At 40.6% G+C, this 19,988-nt stretch overlaps 1 protein-coding gene across 1 annotated transcript in view; it reads right to left on the bottom strand.

Moving 5' to 3' along the window:
• The window catches only part of RHOJ (ras homolog family member J), a 21,300-nt gene extending 1,619 nt beyond the window's left edge, over nt 1–19,681 (bottom strand). Inside the window, exons 1-3 of the mRNA XM_008576554.1 lie at nt 19,595–19,681; nt 9,938–10,102; nt 7,272–7,367 (exon numbers count right to left, since the gene is read on the bottom strand). Of these exons, the coding sequence (XP_008574776.1) occupies nt 7,272–7,367; nt 9,938–10,102; nt 19,595–19,681 (348 nt within the window). The remainder of the gene's footprint in view (nt 1–7,271; nt 7,368–9,937; nt 10,103–19,594) is intronic.
• Nucleotides 19,682–19,988: the final 307 nt, after the last annotated feature.

Below are 19,988 nucleotides of genomic sequence, written 5' to 3'. Positions count from 1 at the left end.
GGTCTCTCTCAGCAAGGTAATATCTGATTGGTATTATTACTCAGATTTAACATATTTTAAAAGGCACATTTTCAGAAGTTTTTTTTTTTTAAAAACATAAAAATAAAAACATAAAATTCTTTTACTGACAGAGGCATCCTCCTTATCAGTGTACAGTCTGTATATTTAAATGATAAAAGGTTTTGTGCTTGCTTAGGGCTTTATTTCAAAGCTTTTGATGATTTCATACTATGGTGTGTTTGATAATCACAAAATCCCTATGAGAAATACAGAAATTCAGGCCAGAACTGTAGATTCTCATAAAAAAATCACAGGCCAGCACAGATCATGTTTGGCAGTCAGCTTCATGTGAAGGATACCTGGGGTTTTAATTGTTCATAAACTCAGTATGAGCTAAAAATATGATGTGGGCCTTTTAATATTAAGGACATTTGGAGAAATACTTCTATTTTTTTTGCTTCATATTGTAAGAATAACTTTGAAAATTAAAGCAGATTCAAAAGAGATTGGCCTGATAGGGAGCTCCTGGAAACCACAGTAGATGAATGGCCAAACCAGAGTAGCAAAATCCTATGCCTGTTATGGCCAGTAGCTATGTAAGTGAGTAACAGGGCTGGTGTGAGACAATAGGGAGTGTTGGGGACTGTGTTGGACTATGAAGTACTCTAGAGTGGGCAGTCTTACTCAGTTTCCATGTGGGAATGTTGGGTCACTGTTGCCCATGTTCATATTTCTCAAGAGGAATTGGAAATTTGGATTTTTATTTAATATTTACCAGTTTTTAAAGCACTCTGTGGGCCAAGCAAGACACTGGTGTGGGATTTATTTAGCAGCAAACAGCCAGTTTGCAATGTGTGGACTAAAGGAACTTGTAATTTAGCTTAGAACAGAGTGGGAATAGCTCCAGAAAGGTAAAATGCATTTTTTATGGATATTCAACTAGAAAGTGAAAGAACTAGACCTAGAATCTGGGACTCCTGACGTGTGTTCTTTTCCTTGTTCCACGACAGTAACCGTGATCCTTCTCACTCAGCTCTGCAGGAAACTGGTCAAGTTGACAATGAATGAAATCAAATTCCCCACTTATTTGAAAAGCCACAGATTTGAAAACTAAGCACGAAATAGTTGTTTTGGTTGGGCCCAGAAACCGTTTCCTAACTTCTCCAACAGTATTATGCACTTTATTTTATTTTTCTGACAAAGTCGTTACTATATGAGCCAAAGGAAAATATTGGAAGAAAAGATGTTGGATGTTGAAAACCTATTTTATGGCTTTCATTTTGACCATGGTTTGACTTTTACATTAGGAAATAACTTTTTTTTTTCCTTTTTGTCTTTTTTCATGACCGGTAACGGGATCGCAACCCTCGGTGTCACGCCCGCACCGCGCTCAACCAGTGAGCGGACCGGTCTCTACATGGGATCCGAACCCTTGGCGGGAGCGCTACCGCACTCCCAAGCGCCCCCAAGCACCGCACTCTACCGAGTGCGCCACTGGGCCGGCCCAGGAAATAACTTTTTATACATATATAATTAAAAACATTTAGATAGAAGAGAATAAAGGACAGAGAAAATTTTCCTAGTAATCTCATGAAAAGTCATCTGCTGCATTTTGGGATTGTGTCAATGCTTGATATGAACAAATGTGAAAAGCACACGAATGCAGTGAACGTGCCTACTGAATGATTGTTTGTAATGGGATGACTCATGTCAGACGTGCTGAAGAAAATACGTAGAAAATGCTGTGAGGCTGTACTAGCTGGAAGATCAATGCTTGATATGAACAAATGTGAAAAGCACACGAATGCAGTGAACGTGCCTACTGAATGATTGTTTGTAATGGGATGGCTCATGTCAGACGTGCTGAAGAAAATACGTAGAAAATGCTGTGAGGCTGTACTAGCTGGAAGACCTCCCCACTAATGATCACAAGCCTCAGATTGATTCCGGAAATTCCTGCTCACAACTGGAGTCCTGCAAGATTGGAAGGGCAATCCTCCTCCTCCTCCTCCCCCCAAGTGCTGTTGACGGCCTTGGTGTCGGAGTGTGCCTTTGGATGGTGCAGGAGGAACCCAAACTTGTCTCCCAATTCAGACATTTCTGAAGATAATGAAACAGTAGATAAAGGCATTATTGTGTAACTATAACATTATGTTGTACTGATAGTTCCAGGAAAAGTAGCCAACAGATTTTAGGTGTGATTGGGGAAATCTGTGTGAGAAACAGAACACAGTTATGAGGTAGGCATAGTAACCACGCGTCAAATGCTCTGAGGGTCAGAGAAAAGAATTCATCCTGGTTCAGGGAAAAGGCACAGCCATGTTAGAGGAATTACTTAAAGAAAAAATCATTTGTGCCCTCAAAGATGTGAAATGGAAAACGGTCTCAAGGAAATATGGCTTTTCTTACAGCAGCAACTTCATCTGATTCTTGGAACAAAATGACCTACACAGCCAAATATTTAGAATCCATCTGTAAGAGCTTAGGATTCAAGGATCCTTGTTTAGATACACATGTTAGCAATCTGGAAAATGTTTTACCAAATGACTTATTTTCAAGAAAAAGTAGAGATTGAAAATGTTGACAGAGGGGACACTTTTATGATAATTTTATAATAGCTAAAACATATTGTCTCAAAAGCTGGAAAATTTATCAGAGATGTACAGAAGACACAAGAGTCTGACAAGGAGAAATTAAAACACAAGCACATAATGACTAATCAAGTGGGAGAAAGCCTAGTACTTCTTGCAGGTTGTCCTAGTGGTGGTGGGGCAGGTTATAGAATAAGACAGAAAATAACTGGAAGAATAAAGGTAAAGAGATTTTCTTAGCTCTAGACATGTCTGAGAGGGCACATCGGTTTAACACAACTGTAGTTTGCTGAGCTAGACCTTGTGGTACATTAGCTCATTTCATCATCACGAGAACTTTACGAAGTAAGTCTAACACCATCCTCATTTAACAGATCAGGAAACTGATGACCGGAGAGGTTAAGTAACCTCCCTATGGCAACACAACTAAGAGAATGGTAGAGATTCACATTTGTTTGTCTCTTGAGCCAGAGTTTTAGCTACTCTGCTGGGCTGTCTCCAGCAAATGCAAAGAAATTGTGGATTTAATGAACAAACGGGAGAAGTCGTTATGGAGTATTGAGGATGACGAGAGAAGGGAAGGAAAAGTAGGCATTTCCTATCGATGAAGAGAAGAGAAGATGTCTGTAGAGTAAATAGAGTAAGTTGGTGTCTAAAGAAATGGCTAGGAGCAGAGAAGTTCCTTATTTCTTCTTTGAGAATTAGGAAAAGCACACAGAGAAGGCAAATAGAGAGCCAAGAAAAGGAAGAAGAAGCAAATGGTTTGCGAGAGAAATTCCATCTCTACAAATCAGCCTTATGGTCAAATTGCTGAAAGAGCAAAAGCATTTCTAGACTGAGTGGATTTGCTGCTGATTTCTGGAAGACTATAAAGCAGAGACGCCAACTCAAGGGTGGATAACATGAGTGCACTGCTCAATTATAGGATAACATGGAGTCGTGGGGATTGTGGCAAACTGAAGGGAAGATGCTCTGTCTAAAGGACTGTTTAAAAGTTTCAATGGATGAGGAAATGCTGGCCTAGGGTTGCCATATCTTATGAAGTTTTCTTAGAAGCCAGAAATGTACATATGCAAAGTTTCCCAAGTGTCAAATGTTGGTCACTAAATTGCATTGAAAACACTTATGTAGACTGATTAGAACATTTATGGGTGAAATTTATTCCATCAGTTGCCATCTTGCTCCCTGTGCTTTAAAAGATGTCTGGAATTTTTGTCCCCAGCCTCCTAACTTTTTCCACCTGACAAACTCAAACCTGACTCAGATGTCAACTGATCCAAAAAATGTTCTCTGACTCTCCTTCCCGTCCTCTCTGCTAAGTGCACACATCTGTCACTGTGCTCACTCAGTGAGCTTGCCCTTGCTTGCCCCTCTCCCTCTTCTTCTGGCCTATGGGTCTCTGTAATCCAGATGCCAGCTGTGAAATGACTGACTTTCAGTGACCATGGGAGAAAGAGGAAATAAATGGCCAGCACACCAAACAAGGCAGGTGACAGTGACTCTTTCAGTTAGGAGGACAGTATTAAAGACTCCAGCTGATTAACAGGACTGAACATTGATTACAGGATTTTTACAGCAGTTTTGCTGCTTCAAATCCTACCTGTGCATGATAAAAATCCAGCAGGAAACAGGTGTGAAGTTAGTACGACGGTCGCAACAACCACAGGAACAGTGTAAAGAAGATGGCAGGAGAGGGCAAAAGGAGGCCAAAGACCGAAAATGACAAAATGGTAAAATGTTGTATCAAAAAATACCTTAGGAAGTCCGAACTTAGAAAATCATGTTTAGATTGTATCAGATGGAATTGGGAAAGAGAATGCGCAAAGAATTAGAATCTTAGAGCTAAAGTGTTGCGTCCAGCATAGCACCCGGCATATATTAGGTGTTTAATCAATTATTGTTGAATAAATCGAGCAGCAATCAATAGAGACATTTACAAATGTGTAAAGAATAGGAAAAGTAAGCTGAGGACTAAAAAATACAATAATAAAAAAGAGGGAGGATAAAACAAAGGATAACTGAATATTTATTACAGATTGATGCAAGATATTTGTATAAATGTGGTTGACTTTGGAGTGTAAAGGATTATAAGTATGCATGATATGAAAATGTCCTTTAAAATAAAATGTCCTTTGAGACCAAAAAAGTGATGATAGATGAAAAATACTTTGGAAATTGAAAAGTATTGAACAAAAGGAATCAGATATGAAAACTCTGAACTTGCAAAGCATTTAGGTTATGGGGAAAATATGCATATTAAAATAATGAGTCTTCAGTATATAAAAAGAAGCCCCAAACCTGAGGGTTTCATTTCCAATTATGAGAGGGAGGCAGAAGAGCGTGGTGGGTGAAGCACAGTTGCACATCCCAGCTCTGCCACTTTCTAGCTGTGTGACCTTAACCTCTCTGAGCCTCAGTTTCCTCTAGCAAAGTGAAGATAATCATATACACACCTCAGGAGGCTGTTGTGAGGATTAATTAAGACAAGGCAAGTAAAGCACTTGGCACCAAGCCTAGCACATTCTAAACATGCCATAAATGCTAGCTGTTATTATGAACTACTTGACAAAAAGTCAGAGTGTAGAGAAACTTAAAGCATCTTTATAATACATGAATTGTGATGAAACAAGTTAAAATCTTGCTTGGTTTTCTTCTAAATTGGATTTTGTAAGCTAAACATGATTCTCTCGGTGTCTGAGAGCAGTTGCTAGGAGAAACTGGCAAAAGGCAATAAAGTGGTGAACTCAGCCATCGTTCCAAAAATAAGTATGAAATGAGTTGGGAGGCGTTGGAATGTCTTCTTTTCAGAGGGAAAAACAACTTTGCAAGTGAGAAGTGAGGCTAGGAAGCTGACAGGATGCAGGTGGGAGGTGGGCCCAGAAGCAAGGGACACGGAAACTAGCTCCTACAAAAAGCTGGTGCTGAGCCCATGGGGACATCCTGGTTGTGAAAAATGAGTAGCTAGGTACTGTATGAAATTATTCATGGAGCTGTGTATTTAAGTATCTTGATGAGAGCATTTGAGGCTGAATGTTTCAGAAGGTAGAAGAACCTACAGCCATACACCCACTTTATCAGAGGAAAAACACACAGTTGGAGAAGAAATGGTTTTTACACAATGGTAAGGTACACAGGTGGCCATGCCCACAGAGCAGGATTAGAATTTTTTGACTTTATTATTATTAGCTGTGTGAATTAAACACGCTTGTCTTCCTTAACACTGTTTCCTCATCTGGAAGATGAGACAAACACTATCTTCTTAGGAGGGTTAGCATGAGGCTGAAACGAGATAGAGGAGTTTGTAAAGTGCTGGGCATCCTAAGAACTCTGTGAATGGCTAGTACTACAGGTTGAGCATCCCTAGTCTGAAAATTCAAAATCCAAAATCTGAAACTTTTTGAGCACTGACATGACAAATACCCACTGGAGCATTTTGGATTTCGGATTAGGAAGTGCATATCCAGTAAGTATAATGCAAATATTCCAAAATCCCCAAAAATCCAAAATCTGAAGCACTTCTAAGCCAAGCATTTCACATACAGGATACTCAACATGTAGTAATATTGACATTACTGTGCACAGAAGTAGGAAGAGTTCAGTATCTCAAGTATTTGTGAGATGTTCCCAAGCATTTTGCACCCATAAAAACATAATCTTATTGAATTCATTTCTACTTAGTGTATCATACTTAGTTTTGGTGCCTATAAGTGAGTTTTAATAAGAGAAATGCATTTTTGTTAATGAAGAATTTGTAGTTAATATCGTTCTTAACTGTCTTAAAGAGGATGACTCCTAACTCTGCCAGGGGTATGAGTTTTGCAGGGTTAATTACTTAGAAAACAAAACAAGTTTTTAAAACTTCTGACCTGGGTAGATGGATTTGTAACTAAATCAATGAGAAAGAGGATTCAAGTTATGGAAATGTGATTTATAAGATTCCTCTCACATATTGTACTTCCATCTTCTTGTGTCCATTTTAGTGGCTGCTTTGCACACATCTTGGTGGCAATGAGGGGCTAAAGATTTGGTGTCTGGCAAATAAAGCATTTCCCCAGCAAAATCACTATACGTGTTAAGCTCTCAAGAATGAAGAAAGGTTCCAGCTCTGAGCAAGTTGCTGTTTTCTTCTGCACAACCATTTAGATTCACCAACTAGGTACTTTTTGGTATGTTAGTGTTCCAGATGCTGTTTGTGACACAATTTAGTCTCTCTAAGTCAATTCATTATTTGCTGAGAAATACTGAACAAATATAACCCTGCCAAATGCTAATCTAAGTCTCTCTCAAGAAAATCACAAAATACCTCTTATGGGGTCATTTAAATGAGATACACCAATAATAAGCTGTGAGATTTACAAAATATATCTAACGACTCCCTGTATTCATACTAAATATGGCAAGTAATGTTCTAGAGGTTGCTAAATCAAATGATAAATGCTTCAGCTGTTTAAATTCACCAAGTTGTTTTCTTAATGAAAAACAGACAATGCCGGCTGACAGGAACGCTGACCAAATGGCCCCTTCCAGCCTGAGTAGAACAGAGGGGAGGATATAAAGCAGAGAGAAGATTCTAAACACATTGCACTTTAAAGCAAAACCCTATGTAGCTCACCCATTCCAAAGACACACCAACGTCTTATCTCAGCATGCATTTAAAATTAAATTCAAATCTGACTGTACCGCTTTTGCAAGCTTCACACCATGCTCATAAGTGAGAGGTTTCTCTTTCATATACAGCAAACGGGCCAAGGTTTTGGGGTCATCGCGGAGATCAATCTGGCAAAAAACACACATGCGATAAACTCATTTATTTTTTCAGGACTTACCAGATATTTTAAACTGTAACATAATAGAGCTTTCCCCCCTTAACATCTTTGAAGTTCCTGAATTTTCCTTTAGGAAGCACATACGCATGTCCATGTTATGTCTAAAAAAGTAAAGTGATTTCTTTGGAAATGCATATACCGGACTTTCCTTAAACTTTTCCCTTGAAAGCAGCTACCCTGGGAGCTGAGGACTTACCCCAGTGATTCTTTTGCTGTCTCAGATGTTTTTGAAATTTTCTATTTATTTCTAGATTCCAGTTACAGGGCATACAAGACAGTCAACTTATTACTTTACAGTGATGACTTACTTGGACTCAAATTATATTACTTATTATTTAATAGTTCATTTCCTGGCTCTGAATACATTTTTTCTTTCTTTCTTTCTTTCTTTTTTTTTTTTTTTTTGCTCTTCCAAATCAAATCTTCACCCTCAGAGGGAAGAAGATTTGTTACCTGTGAGGATATTCTAACGAATGTGCTATAAGCTCTGGAAGGCAAGTCACAATGAGGAATTTCCAAAATGTTTGTTCAAGGAATATTCATTAATCTTTTCAAAGGTAGAATTCTTTGAAAATAGCATATGTATCTGGATTAGGTTTGATAATTTAATTAAACATTTTGGTTGCTTTAAAATCTCACTGTGTACATGAGTCCGTGCATACATGAATGGGTGTGAATGTGAACACACAGGGCTTGTGTTTTAAAGACCAATATATTCATATGTTAGGGTCCCATTTATAAGCACATTGTTCAGCTCTACTAATTTGTGTGTGTGCGTGTGTGTGTGTGTGTTTGCCTTAATTGTTCAATTTAGTGCCCATCTGCTATAAAAGGCTCAAATTGCATGAAGGTATTCGATGTCTCATAATATATTTGGCAGCAGGGATCCAGACTCCATCAACATGGACAAACATTATCATCTGGAATTTAAGGCAAAAGACTTCTTTTAAACGAATAATCATCTTGCAGAGCAGAGGCATTAACTATATGGCAGCCATATATATAGGCTGATATGTGGTTATGTGAATTCTTCTACTTTGTTACTATTTTAGTAAACATATATACTGAGTATCTGTCCATATCTTCTTCAGGAAATATTTTTATGTTTTTTAAAAAACTTCTCTTTGCCAAGCAGAATGTAAAATGAGAAATAAAAAGGAGCAACATATGAAACAGATAACAATAAAGCCCATCAGTATTATTAAATTCCCATGTTTTGGTGATAGTAATTTGGATTTTTTTTTTCCTTTTTGTCTTTTTTCGTGACCGGCAACGGATCACAACCCTCAGTGTCGCACCCGTACCGGACCGGGACCGGCAATGGGATCGCAACCCTCGGTGTTGTGCCCGCACCTCGCTCAGCCAGTGTGCGGCCAGTCTGTATGTGGGATCCGAACCCTCGGCGGGAGCACCGCCGCGCTCCCAAGCGGCGCACTGTAGCAGTGCGCCACCGGGCCGGCCTGTAATTTGGATTTTAAAATGGCAAAGAACAAAATCCATTTAAAACTATAAAAAGTAGTAACAATCTTTTTTTTTTTTTTTGTCCTTTTTGAGACCGGCAGCACCACGCTCAGCCAGTGAGTGCTGTGAGCGCACCGGTCATCCCTATATAGGATCCGAACCTGCGGCGGGAGCGCTGGTGTGCTCCCAGCACTGCACTCTCCCGAGTGCGCCATGGGCTCGGCCCGGAACAATCTTTAATACATTTGTGCAATTGGCTTAATGTTGGAAATTCAAACTATGAAACTTTGTTAGCTTTCAAAATACTTTAAGGGGGCTGGCCTGTGGCTCACTCGGGAGAGTGTGGTGCTGATAACACCAAGGCCACGGGTTCGGATCCCATATAGGGATGGCCGGTTTGCTCACTGGGTGAGCATGGTGCTGACAACACCAAGTCAAGGGTTAAGATCCCCTTACCAGTCATCTTTAAAAAAAAAAAAAAAAAAAACTTTAAGGGCTTTTACAATTGCAGATTTATCTGGTATATCTGTTTTAACTTCTTTTCTAAGATCTGAAAGACCAACGGGTTTAAAGGCAATAGAGAAGAGTGAAATTCTGTCTTCCTTCTCTAGTAATGTTACAAGGAGTTTCTGTCATAATATGCCCACTCTGATCTCTGAGGTCATTTTGGCACTCACACCTATTTTGTGATTTTAAAACAACGCGGATTTAAGATATAAAAAATACTAGATAATATGTGCAATTGGCACCCTTACATTTACCTCGTTCTTCTGATTCAGGGCTGGAGAAGAGTGTCTATTTAAAAAATAATTTTGTTATTTGAAAAAAAGCTGAGATATTAATTTTTGAAGGTCATATCAAAACCTCATATTAAATAGTTCTATTATATTTTCAACTATGGGCTAAATAGTCATGAACACCTTAAGAACTTCTGTTCATAGGATGGATATGTTTGAGGCATTCCTCCCTAGTGTTTGGTGGAGTAGGATGTTCGTGAGGTGCCTAAAGGGCTTTCCTTTTTCACAATCTGCCCCACCCTGCCATCTCCCGCATTTTAACCTGTGTCCCTATGAGGACGTAAGGCACATGAGGCATGCAGTCCTTCAGCTCTGGAACCCATTCCTCCTGGACATTGTGGTAAGATGCAGGATTTACAACAGAGAAGCAGATCAAAAACACATCAGTGTTGGGGTAGGAGAGGGGCCTCAGCTGGTTGTAGTCCTCCTGTGGGAAGAGCAGATAAGAGTTTGTACAGACTGGGTAAGGTGGGTCCTATGTGGTTCCAGAGGGTGATACAGTAAGATCCGACTACAGTGTGCTGTGATCCAGTCTCTTCCCCTACCCTGAACTCTGGTGGGTCTCTATATTATTGGAAATAAAGGAATCTTTGGTCAGGTAAACACTTTTTTGTTGTGTATAGAGATTATGTATTGCCTCCTTTTAAAGATAAACTTAAAAAATATTTTAACAGCTTTATTGAGATATAATTTATATACCATAAAGTACACCCACTTATTTATTTTTAATTTTTATTGTATGTATTTAAGGTGTACAACACGATGTTTAGAGATACATATACATACTATAGTCAAGCAAATTAACATATCCATCTCCTCGCAAAGTTACCTTTTTTTTTTTAATGGGGAGGGCACCAGAAATCTACTCTCTAAGCAAGTTTCCAGTAGACAATGCAGTATTATTAAGTACAGTTATAATGTTATACATTAGATCACTAGACTTATTTATCCTACATAACTGCAACTCTGTATCCTTGACCAATATCTCCCCATTTTCCACCCATCCCTGCCCCGGTAACAATCATTCTATTCTGTTTCTATGTATTTGGAAGTTCACTCATTTAAAGTGTATAATTCAGTAAAGATCACTACAATTCTCCTGTCATATTGGAATTGTATTGAATATGTATTTAAATTGGTGGGCCATTGGCCAAGGCACACAAATCCTTTCCTTAAACAATTAAAAAAAATTGCATCCAAATTTAATTTAGAACAAGGTTACTAAAATGCTAAACAAAGAGTTGTTGCCAAATTAGACACCACAATATTTGAAGAAATATTTTGCGTGAGGGTTTAAAACTAAGAATTTGGGATTTGTTTCTAATTTTACCTAAAGGCATGGTGTGGCCAAATAAATAAAATGCCAGATTAATTATTTTCTTCCCAAAGATTTTTCAGATCAGAATATGCTCTGGTTGAAGAATTTCTGGTTATATAAGATATTTATGTATTGCTGTTTTACTGGGAGTTGATAGATTCAAAGTAAAACGTTGCACCATCTCAACTTTGGGAAAATGTCATTAAGTACCTTTCACAGTATGTAAAATGTTTTAGGAGGTTCTAGGGTAAAGTCTGCTATTTCACTAGAAAGTTTTACATATTTTAATAGCATTTAAAAACACAATCCAGAAGAAACTTTCTGTGTGCATGTGTATATTCACACCATATTTATACACACATTTCATACCACAACGTGATACGTGTCTATACATACCACACACAATTCATGTATGAAGGTACTTCAAAAATTTCATGGAAAAATAGAATGAAAAGATAATACGTATCTTACATGAACTCTAGGACCAATTAAACAATCTCTGGAGAGAGGGGCTGGGTGCCTGAGAATTCTGATTTAATCGGTCTAGGGTGGGCTAAGAGTTGAGAATAACTGATTGACACCACCATCATCTTCATTATTAACTGAAGATGTGTTGAGGGCTTATTACTAAGGCCAGGTTTTGTTTCAAGCACTTAACGTGCATTCTCATTGAATCCTCACAGTGGCACTGGAAAGATGGTACCATCAACATCTGAATTTCATAGAAGTTAAGGTTTAGAGAAGTTCCATGATGGACACGTGTTACAGAGTTATATACTAGAATGTGGTATTTAGCCTGAATTGAGCTCTAGTTCTTAATTGTGACCACACTATTTACTATAGCTCAGAATTTTAAGTGACATATTAAGCATTTTCTTGAAAACTCAGTTATCCAGGGTTGTTAATATAGACTCATGGTTACAAGGGATCTAAGGAAAAAAATAGACCATTGGGTATATTATTTGCTGGCCTGCAGCTGCTTGAAATTACCACCAGATGGCAGAAGATACTATATATTTAAAGACCTCAAAGCCCCAAACCAAAACACAATCAGGAGAAATGTCACAACTAGATAAGGTAGGAGTAAATTAACTGGTATTCTGAAAGGATCATATTTATTTGATTCTTTACCCAGCAGCTATGAAAGGAATTCTGCTTACATAATGGAAAACTTAGGAAGACCATGGATTGCTGTGTGGACTGCAGGTGGGCAGGGGAGAAAAGTTTGTGTTTCTGATCATTTACCCTCCTGGCAGGCTAGCCAAGGCCCTCCAGCTGAGTGATTTCTGATGGCGTCAGTCATTGGGCTACAATGCACTCTGTGTTTTGGATCTCTCTTCTGTGGAAACTTTAATCCTGCTGCATAATTCCGTTTAAAAAGATTCATTGCCTACGGAATGTATAGCACTGTTAAGGATACTATATTATGTAAGGTGATTAAGAACTGGCAATCCAGTTGAGGAAATGAAAATACATGAAACAATTCGATTGATGTGGAAGTGAGACAGGTAAAGTTTCTCTTGCTCTTTATTAACTAATCTGATAATGGAATAATGTGGAATATTTATCTGACTGAATTGGAAAAATAAAATTTCAAGCCTAGAAGAGGTCTTAGAAATCAATTAGTGCACTGGTTTCCAACGTGTGGTCCCTGAACCAGCAGCACTGGCATCACCTGGAGGCTCGTTAAGAATGCATGTTCTCAAGTGCCACGGCCCTCCTGAAGCTGGGGCTCTGGGGGAGGGGCTGCAACAGGCCTCAACAAGCCCTCCAGGTGATTCTGATGCAGTTCAAGTTTCAGAACCACAGGTTATATTCTTCCCTCTCCCTGTGGCTAATTTTATCATTTAAGAAACTTAGGTCTAGACAAATGGAATGATTTAACCAGGACTGCAGAAGGAAAATACCTTTAAGAAGGCTGACACCTGGGCTGTTGGGGGCTTGCCATTGGCTGCAGCTATGAAACATGGCAGGGGTTCAGGACTAATAAAAGAATGTATCCCCTTGGGACTGGGGGCTGGCTGGATGGTGGGAGGTTGGGGGATTTGATTTCATGCCAGCTGATAGCTAAAATGATTTTTGCTTGGAGCATGCTTTTTCCCTAGGTTGGATGACCACATGTTGAGATGATGTCAAGAGGCTGTGAGGCGTGGATAAATGGTCTGGCAGGTATGTGAGGCCCCTTCTAATGTTGAAATTGAGAATGGAAGGCAGGTGCTTGTGTGCTTCTTGAAGAGAATGTTTTAATCTAAAAGAGTGATGTGAATGGGGCTTTGGAGAGCTAAAGTAGACAAAGAGGCTGAGATTGGGGTGGGGAGGAGGAGGGGATTTGGAATAAGGTAGGCTTTTGAGTGCTTTCTGTTCAACTTCACCCTGAAGGCAGGAGAGTATTTTTGAAGGAGGATCTGGTGCTCTGGGGTGACTACGGGTGATTATTAAAAAAGTAAAGTTCAAAGAACCTTGGCATCAGAAGGGCCAAATATCTGGGTCCTAAATATATTTGGGAACAGCTGCATCATGATGGTACAGGTGGCAGATAAATGAGACCATTAGACCAGCACTTTCCAGATTTTACATATATTTGAATCACCTGGGGACCTTGTTACAGGGCAGATTCTTATTCAGGAGCAGGTCTGGAGTGAAGCCCGAGAATTTCTATTTCCTACATGTTTCCAGGTGATGCTGATGCTGCTGGTCCAGGGTCCACACTTTCAGTAGCAAGGAGAGTTGCACTGAGTACTGACCCCTGCCCCATACCCACATTAAATTGGAAGTAGAATTCTGCTTGCAAGTTTCTTGTATTTGGTGACATCCTACATTTTCCACTACAACTTGTTTTCATATTCTCCCATAAATCAGGCTTGGTTTAGAAAATGTGGGTGCCACATATAGGGTGGGTGCGTAGCACAGTGCTTAAGAACGTGGGCTGTGGAGACAAATTCTTGGGGTTCAAATCCCCACCCTGCCTGTGACTATGGTGTGATCTTGGGTAAATTCTCTCTGCTTGTTTCTCTTTTTGTAAAATTAGATTGATAATAGTGCTGGTCTCATACCGTTATGATAATAAAATGTGTTAATATTGGTAGACCACTTACGACAGCGTCTTGAATGTAGGAAGTACTTTAGAGAGCAAGTAAGAGTCCATCCTCCAGCCCATGTCAACAACAGCTGCAGTTCCTGGAGCAGTTTCCCTACCCTCATTGGATACCAGAGCTGAATCTCAAATCAACTTTTTTTGAACTGAGTAGTAATGAGACCCAAATGTTTGCAAACTTTGATTGCATCTCTCAATGTCCCTGCAGTTCCATTTATCGTAATTTGGGGAGAAGTAAGATCATGTCCTAAGGTTACTTTCACCAATAGCCTTTCATGTGGGCAACCACTCCCCAATCCTCCAAATTGCATACGCATACAAACCACATTAAGATGCATGTAAGCAGGAAAGTTCCAGTTACTCATTGAGGGAAAACATTTGTTCTGAGGTTTTAGGCAAACTTTCCCTAGAGGGTGATGCCAGATCCTGTGCTCCAGATGGCCCCATTGGGTTAGCCAATAGCAAAGAGGAAGGCTCGTGTCCTTCCAAGTGGACCTTGGGTTGCCATTAATGAACTCCAGCTGTACTTGCCTCCCTTGCCTGGTCCCATGCTTCTTTGGCCCTGATTTCTGAAGCCCCTGAAGGTGTGTGGCATGCAGCTCTGAGTGAGTGAGGGTGTGGCTGGTGGGCTTCCCTGCTCCCACACTCTCATGGTTACTGGAGGCATCCAGGCTGCCGTGGCTGTGGTTTCTCAGTGACAGACACCATTCTGTGCTTGCCCACAGGCACATGGCCCCAGCTCTTTGGGGGCTTGCGTGTCTGAGCAGCAGGCTGCACCTGGCTCCTGCCACCAGGAGATGTGTCTTCCTCCTCAGCAGTGCTGCAACTGCCACTTCGCAAATGCTTTGAGAGATGTCTGATGGAGTTTGGATGTGTTGTCCCCTCCAAAACTCATGTGGAAACTTGATCCACAATGTGGCAGTGTTGGAAACTGATTGAGTCATGGGGGCGGATCCCTCATGAATGGATTAATGCTCTCCCCGGGGGAGCGGGGATTAATGAGTGAGTTCTCGCTCTATTAGTTCCCACGAGAGCTCCTTGCTTAAAAAGACCCTGGCACCTTCTCTCTCTTGCTTCCTCTCTCACCATCTGATCTGCTTGTACCCTCTGGCAGCCTGCCGCTTTTCTGCCATGAGTAGAAGCAGCCTGAGGCCCATGCCAGATGCAGCTGTCCCAGAATCTTAAGCCAAATAAACCTCTTTCCTTTATAAATTGCCCAGTCTCAGGTATTTCTGTCATAGCACCACAAATCGGACTAAAACAATGTCCATCCTGGAGTTTGGCCTGAGGGGCCATAATGTGAGCAGGGTTCTTCCCACATCACTCTTCCAGGTGAGGGCCCACTGAGAGAAAAAGGCACGATGTTGCAGTACTGTGGCTGGCTCCACTCTAGGTGGCTGCTGTCGGGCAGGAGGACATCTGGCTCCAAGCCACAACCTGGGAAAGACCCCTCTCCCAGTTGGGGGTTCCTTAGCTGGTGGATGCCCAGGGTTGGCTGCAGAATGCCCATCCCAGTGCCCTGCCATCTGTTTGGCCTCTCCTGACACATCCTAAACAAAAGCTGACTTTTCCAGGTGAGGAGGTCATGGGAAAGTCAGCTCTGGGACTCTTTCTGCAGCCGAGCCAAAGGTCTGAGCTCTAGAGCTTCCCTTCATAGAGACTTTCAGCAATACACTATGAGGGGCATGTGCCATGTGGGGTGGATTGGCATGACCTAGACAGATGTGGCTTAAAAGACTGGCCCTATTGCCTCCTTGGTGTGAGCTGAGAGGTAATGTGCAGTCCCCCTGAGAAAGACCCCTCATTTCCTTGCCTAGCCTGATGTCTGGAATTCTACCTAACAGATGCACAGAGTTCTGAAGACTATCTTCAAAGGACTCCACTCAAAGTCCAAATGTTAGTTCCTTTCGGGTGCTTGGGAGGGAGCTAATGCTTAATAGCAGCTCCCATGTGCTGGCTGTGTATAAATGTGACTTCATAATAAACTGTCTTCAGCAAATGCTTGACTGACTTTTGAAAGGGCAGGAGTGTCTCAGGCCAGGGCTGGTGGGGCTGCAGCTATGTCTGAGGCAGAAAGTAGAGGGGCACCAGGTCAAATGATTTTGTCTGGGGCTAACTTGAGGGCAGAGATAATGAGCTCCTATCGCTTTACCTTGCAGAACACATTTGCTTCTTGAGGTTGTTTTTGTCAACTCTGACCCACAACAGTTAGCTCAAGACAAAGATGAGGGGCAGAGCTGCTTGGTTAATTCATGTAAAAAAATCTAATTATTCAAGCAAGATGGAATTCTATAACCAGATTCAGAGACTTGTTTCCTTTTTGTGGTTCAGGGATTACTCAACTGGTTTTGAGATTATCTCTCTTTTCTTGTGAGTAACTGGCCAAACGAGTATTTTGTTAGTTTTAGATGTTTCTTAGCCATGTGATCTCAGCAACATTTACTAGAATATAACCAAGGAGGGGCAGATTATCCCACCTAGGACTGGGAATGGAAATTTTGGGACAATGCTTTCAAATTAAATTTGTTACAAAGCTTTACTGGCTGAATCATAGCAGTATGGGAATCAGTTTGGGTAATGGTTACTTTCCCTCACATCCTCCTAACTTTGGGAACAATGCTTCGACCACCAAAAACTTCTAAAGTAGTCCTTCTCAAAATTTAATGTGTAGTATATGAATCACCTGGAGATCTTCTTAAGATGAATTTTTTTTTTTTCCTTTTTTTTTTTTTCGTGTCCGGCAACGCCTCGCAACCCTCAGTGTCGCGCCCGCACTGGACCGGGACCAGCAATGGGATCGCAACCCTCGGCGTTGCGCTGCACCTCGCTCAACCAGTGAGCGGGAACCGGTCTGTATGTGGGATCCGAACCCTCGGCGGGAGCGCCACCGCACTCCCAAGCGGCGCACTGTAGCAGTGTGCCACTGGGCCAGCCTCTTAAGATGAATTTTTAAATTCAGTAGGCTGGGAACAAAACTTGAGATTCTGCATTTCTAACATGCTCCCTGGTGATGCCAATGCTGCTGGCCAGTGATCCATACTTTGAGTGGCAATGTTTGAGAACAGTGGTTCTCAAAATGTGGTATACTGACCAGCAGCAGCAGCACCTGGAAACCTGTTAGAAATGCAAATTCTTGGGTCTTACCCCAAACCTGTAGAATCAGAAACTTGGGGGGTGGAGCCAACTGCCTGGGTTTTAACAAGCCCTACAAGTGATTCTGATGCTTGCTCAAGTTTGAGAACCACTGTTCTAGAAAATGAATTACAGGTCATCCTTTAGTGTAACACATTCCAATATTTAACTTTTACTGCTGAAAGGTCGCCCTTGTTTAATTACTCCAGTTCTTTCTAGCATCAAATCCTTTTGCTTAATTACTCCAGTTCTTTCAGATTTTCTTGACATTTTCTAAGGTCCCAGTCACAGAATTTTAGGCCTAGAATGAACCTTAAGATATATTCTGATTCCTTTTCCCCATGCTTTATGCTCCCCCATGAACCTTGTCTGAGTTTTCAAAGTAACTGATGGAAAGCATTAAAGTTAAAGTTGAAGAAATGTCTATAACCAATTTGTTATATTTTTATTAGTGTTCATCACTTCTGTGTCAGAGGTTTGGGCCATTCTGCTTGCTTCAACTGGGGGTTTAAAGATATTTTCACATGCCTTATAGCTTTAACTCTTCTAGTAGTATGATTTAAAAATATTTTAAAAAAGGACAGAGCAGTGGGAAGGAATAATTAAACTCTACAAGAGCTTTTAAACAGTTTTATTGGATTTGAAATTAAATAGAGGCCTGGGGAGGTTGTCCACGGGACAATTAATGCACAAGAGCCAAAAATTGTCATGGATTGTTACAGAAAAGGGAGAATGGAATGGGCCCCCGGAGGACAGAGAGCTTTCTTAGAAGGCAAGGGAAACAGAGGAAGGTTTCAGAGCCATGAAATAATTCTTGCTGTATTCAACTTTTCAAACTGGATTATATTCATAAAACTTGATTATGGGGAAGAGGGTATAAAACAAATAATGAGGACCCCCAATGCTAGTGTGAGTAAATTAGAGTAGGCAACTTCAGCCTCCGAAGCAGTGTACTTCTATTGCTGGAATGCTTTCTGGTGGAGGGTATGAGCCTTACCCTCGTACCTTAGTTCAGAGGAGCCAAACTGATTTTCCCATTTGGGTACTTGGGGGGCATCTTTTCTTAGTTGCATATCTTGCTATTGATGTGAGAAGTTTCCTCCAGTCCCCAGTTTCTGACAGTAGCTTACCAAAACAGCCATCTGCCAATGAGGAGAAACTGGATGCCCTAGCCTTGAGTTCAGTGTTTAGATTTTCCAGGTTCCCTACCCTAACCTGCCCAACACTAGCCTTTGAAGTCCCACAAACATTTATACAGTGGTCCTTGTAAATGCACAAAGAAATCTACAAAGAGAATTGCATTTATTTATTTTCATAATAAAGAGCTTTCAAGTTGAGCAAAACAATATATTTACAGGTAATTGTGAAGAAAGGCCCAGACAAATGCATAACTACAAATAACAATTACCAGGAAACTCACAGTGGGAAATAGCACAGTAAAATGTTCACTCCAAAGGATATAAGATGTATGAATTTGGACAGACTGAACAACCCACTGATTTTGACCTAAATAAATGACCCAAGACATATGGTAACAAAAGCTCTATCCAAGAAATTGGGCCACAGTTATCAATTGCTTAATCACTTCCCCTTCTCCAGCCCATGACCATGTGTTGTTAGAAACTTTCCATGGCAACCTGTGGGGTGCTAGGAAGGACAGATAAGGTGGCATTTTCACCCAAGTGGAGCATGTCCTGACTAGTAAGTGTTGAGGATTCTAGTCCATTGTCTTACACTATTGATTGGCCAGGTTCTCTAACTTATAATAAAAAAAAATTATAACAGAGTGAGAATATTTCAAGACTCTTAGAGAATTTGGAGTCAACCTCTTGTTACTCAGGGGGATGACCTTCACTTTTGGAAAACATCCAAGATCCTGGCTCTTCTTCCAACACTTAATCCATCTTCTCTCTACGTCCTGCCCCCTCCCCCACCAATCTCTTTTTGGACCCTTTTCACCACATTAGGGAATTCAAATAAAGAGTGGGCAAAGAAAATAACGTGAAAAAAGCGGGTGAAACTAAAATTTTTGGAATTGACCCATTAATCCTGGATCTGGAATAGATTTGGGTAGAAGTAAATTGGAACCCTTGATCAAATATATTATTTTGGTTATTGATAGTCATCAATGAATGAATTATTTACCTACTGATATCTTGAATAATGTAAATATTTAGTTTTCTGTAGTTACAGATATTGTTAAAATATTAATAATGTGCTTTTGGTTGTCACTTAGGTAGACAATAGCTTGTCCCCAAATGATCAGAATGGATAATATCTGCGCTGTTAGTTCCCATACGTGTAGCCAAATAGATCATTCTTCTCCCTACATCCCCACCCTTAACCCTTAATGAATCAAGATAACAAAAGTGTACCTGTCCTGCGGTGTCATACAGTCCGAGCAAGTGTTGCTTGCCTCCCACTGTCACAGTAACTAGGGAGGAAAGAAGAGGAGAGTCCATAAACATAGGCTTCAGTCAGGAGCCTTCACATTTCTTCATGCCAACGTCTCCCTGGGCAGCAAGGATAAGCATATGCTTCCCCCATGTACACTCTAAACCAAGTTAACAGCATGATTTTCAAATGAAAGGCAACCTTGGGCTGACAGCAGATGGTCTTAGGCAAGTCCAAATTTCTCAACCGAGATGAATATCATTGGTGCCACTAGGGCACTCTGCAGGATGCTCATTGATGCTTATTAGTCTCTAGATACTAGTCTCCTGAAAGAAAAGGATGCTGGACCCTTTTCTTGTTAGGTCTTTTCTTTGA

This window comes from Galeopterus variegatus, unplaced genomic scaffold (assembly GCF_000696425.1).
Source record: "Galeopterus variegatus unplaced genomic scaffold, G_variegatus-3.0.2 Scaffold1366, whole genome shotgun sequence".
In the NCBI taxonomy this organism is placed as follows: Eukaryota; Metazoa; Chordata; class Mammalia; order Dermoptera; family Cynocephalidae; genus Galeopterus; species Galeopterus variegatus.
The sequence above is the reverse complement of the archived record's forward strand: the minus strand, read 5'-3'. Positions and strand labels throughout refer to the sequence as shown.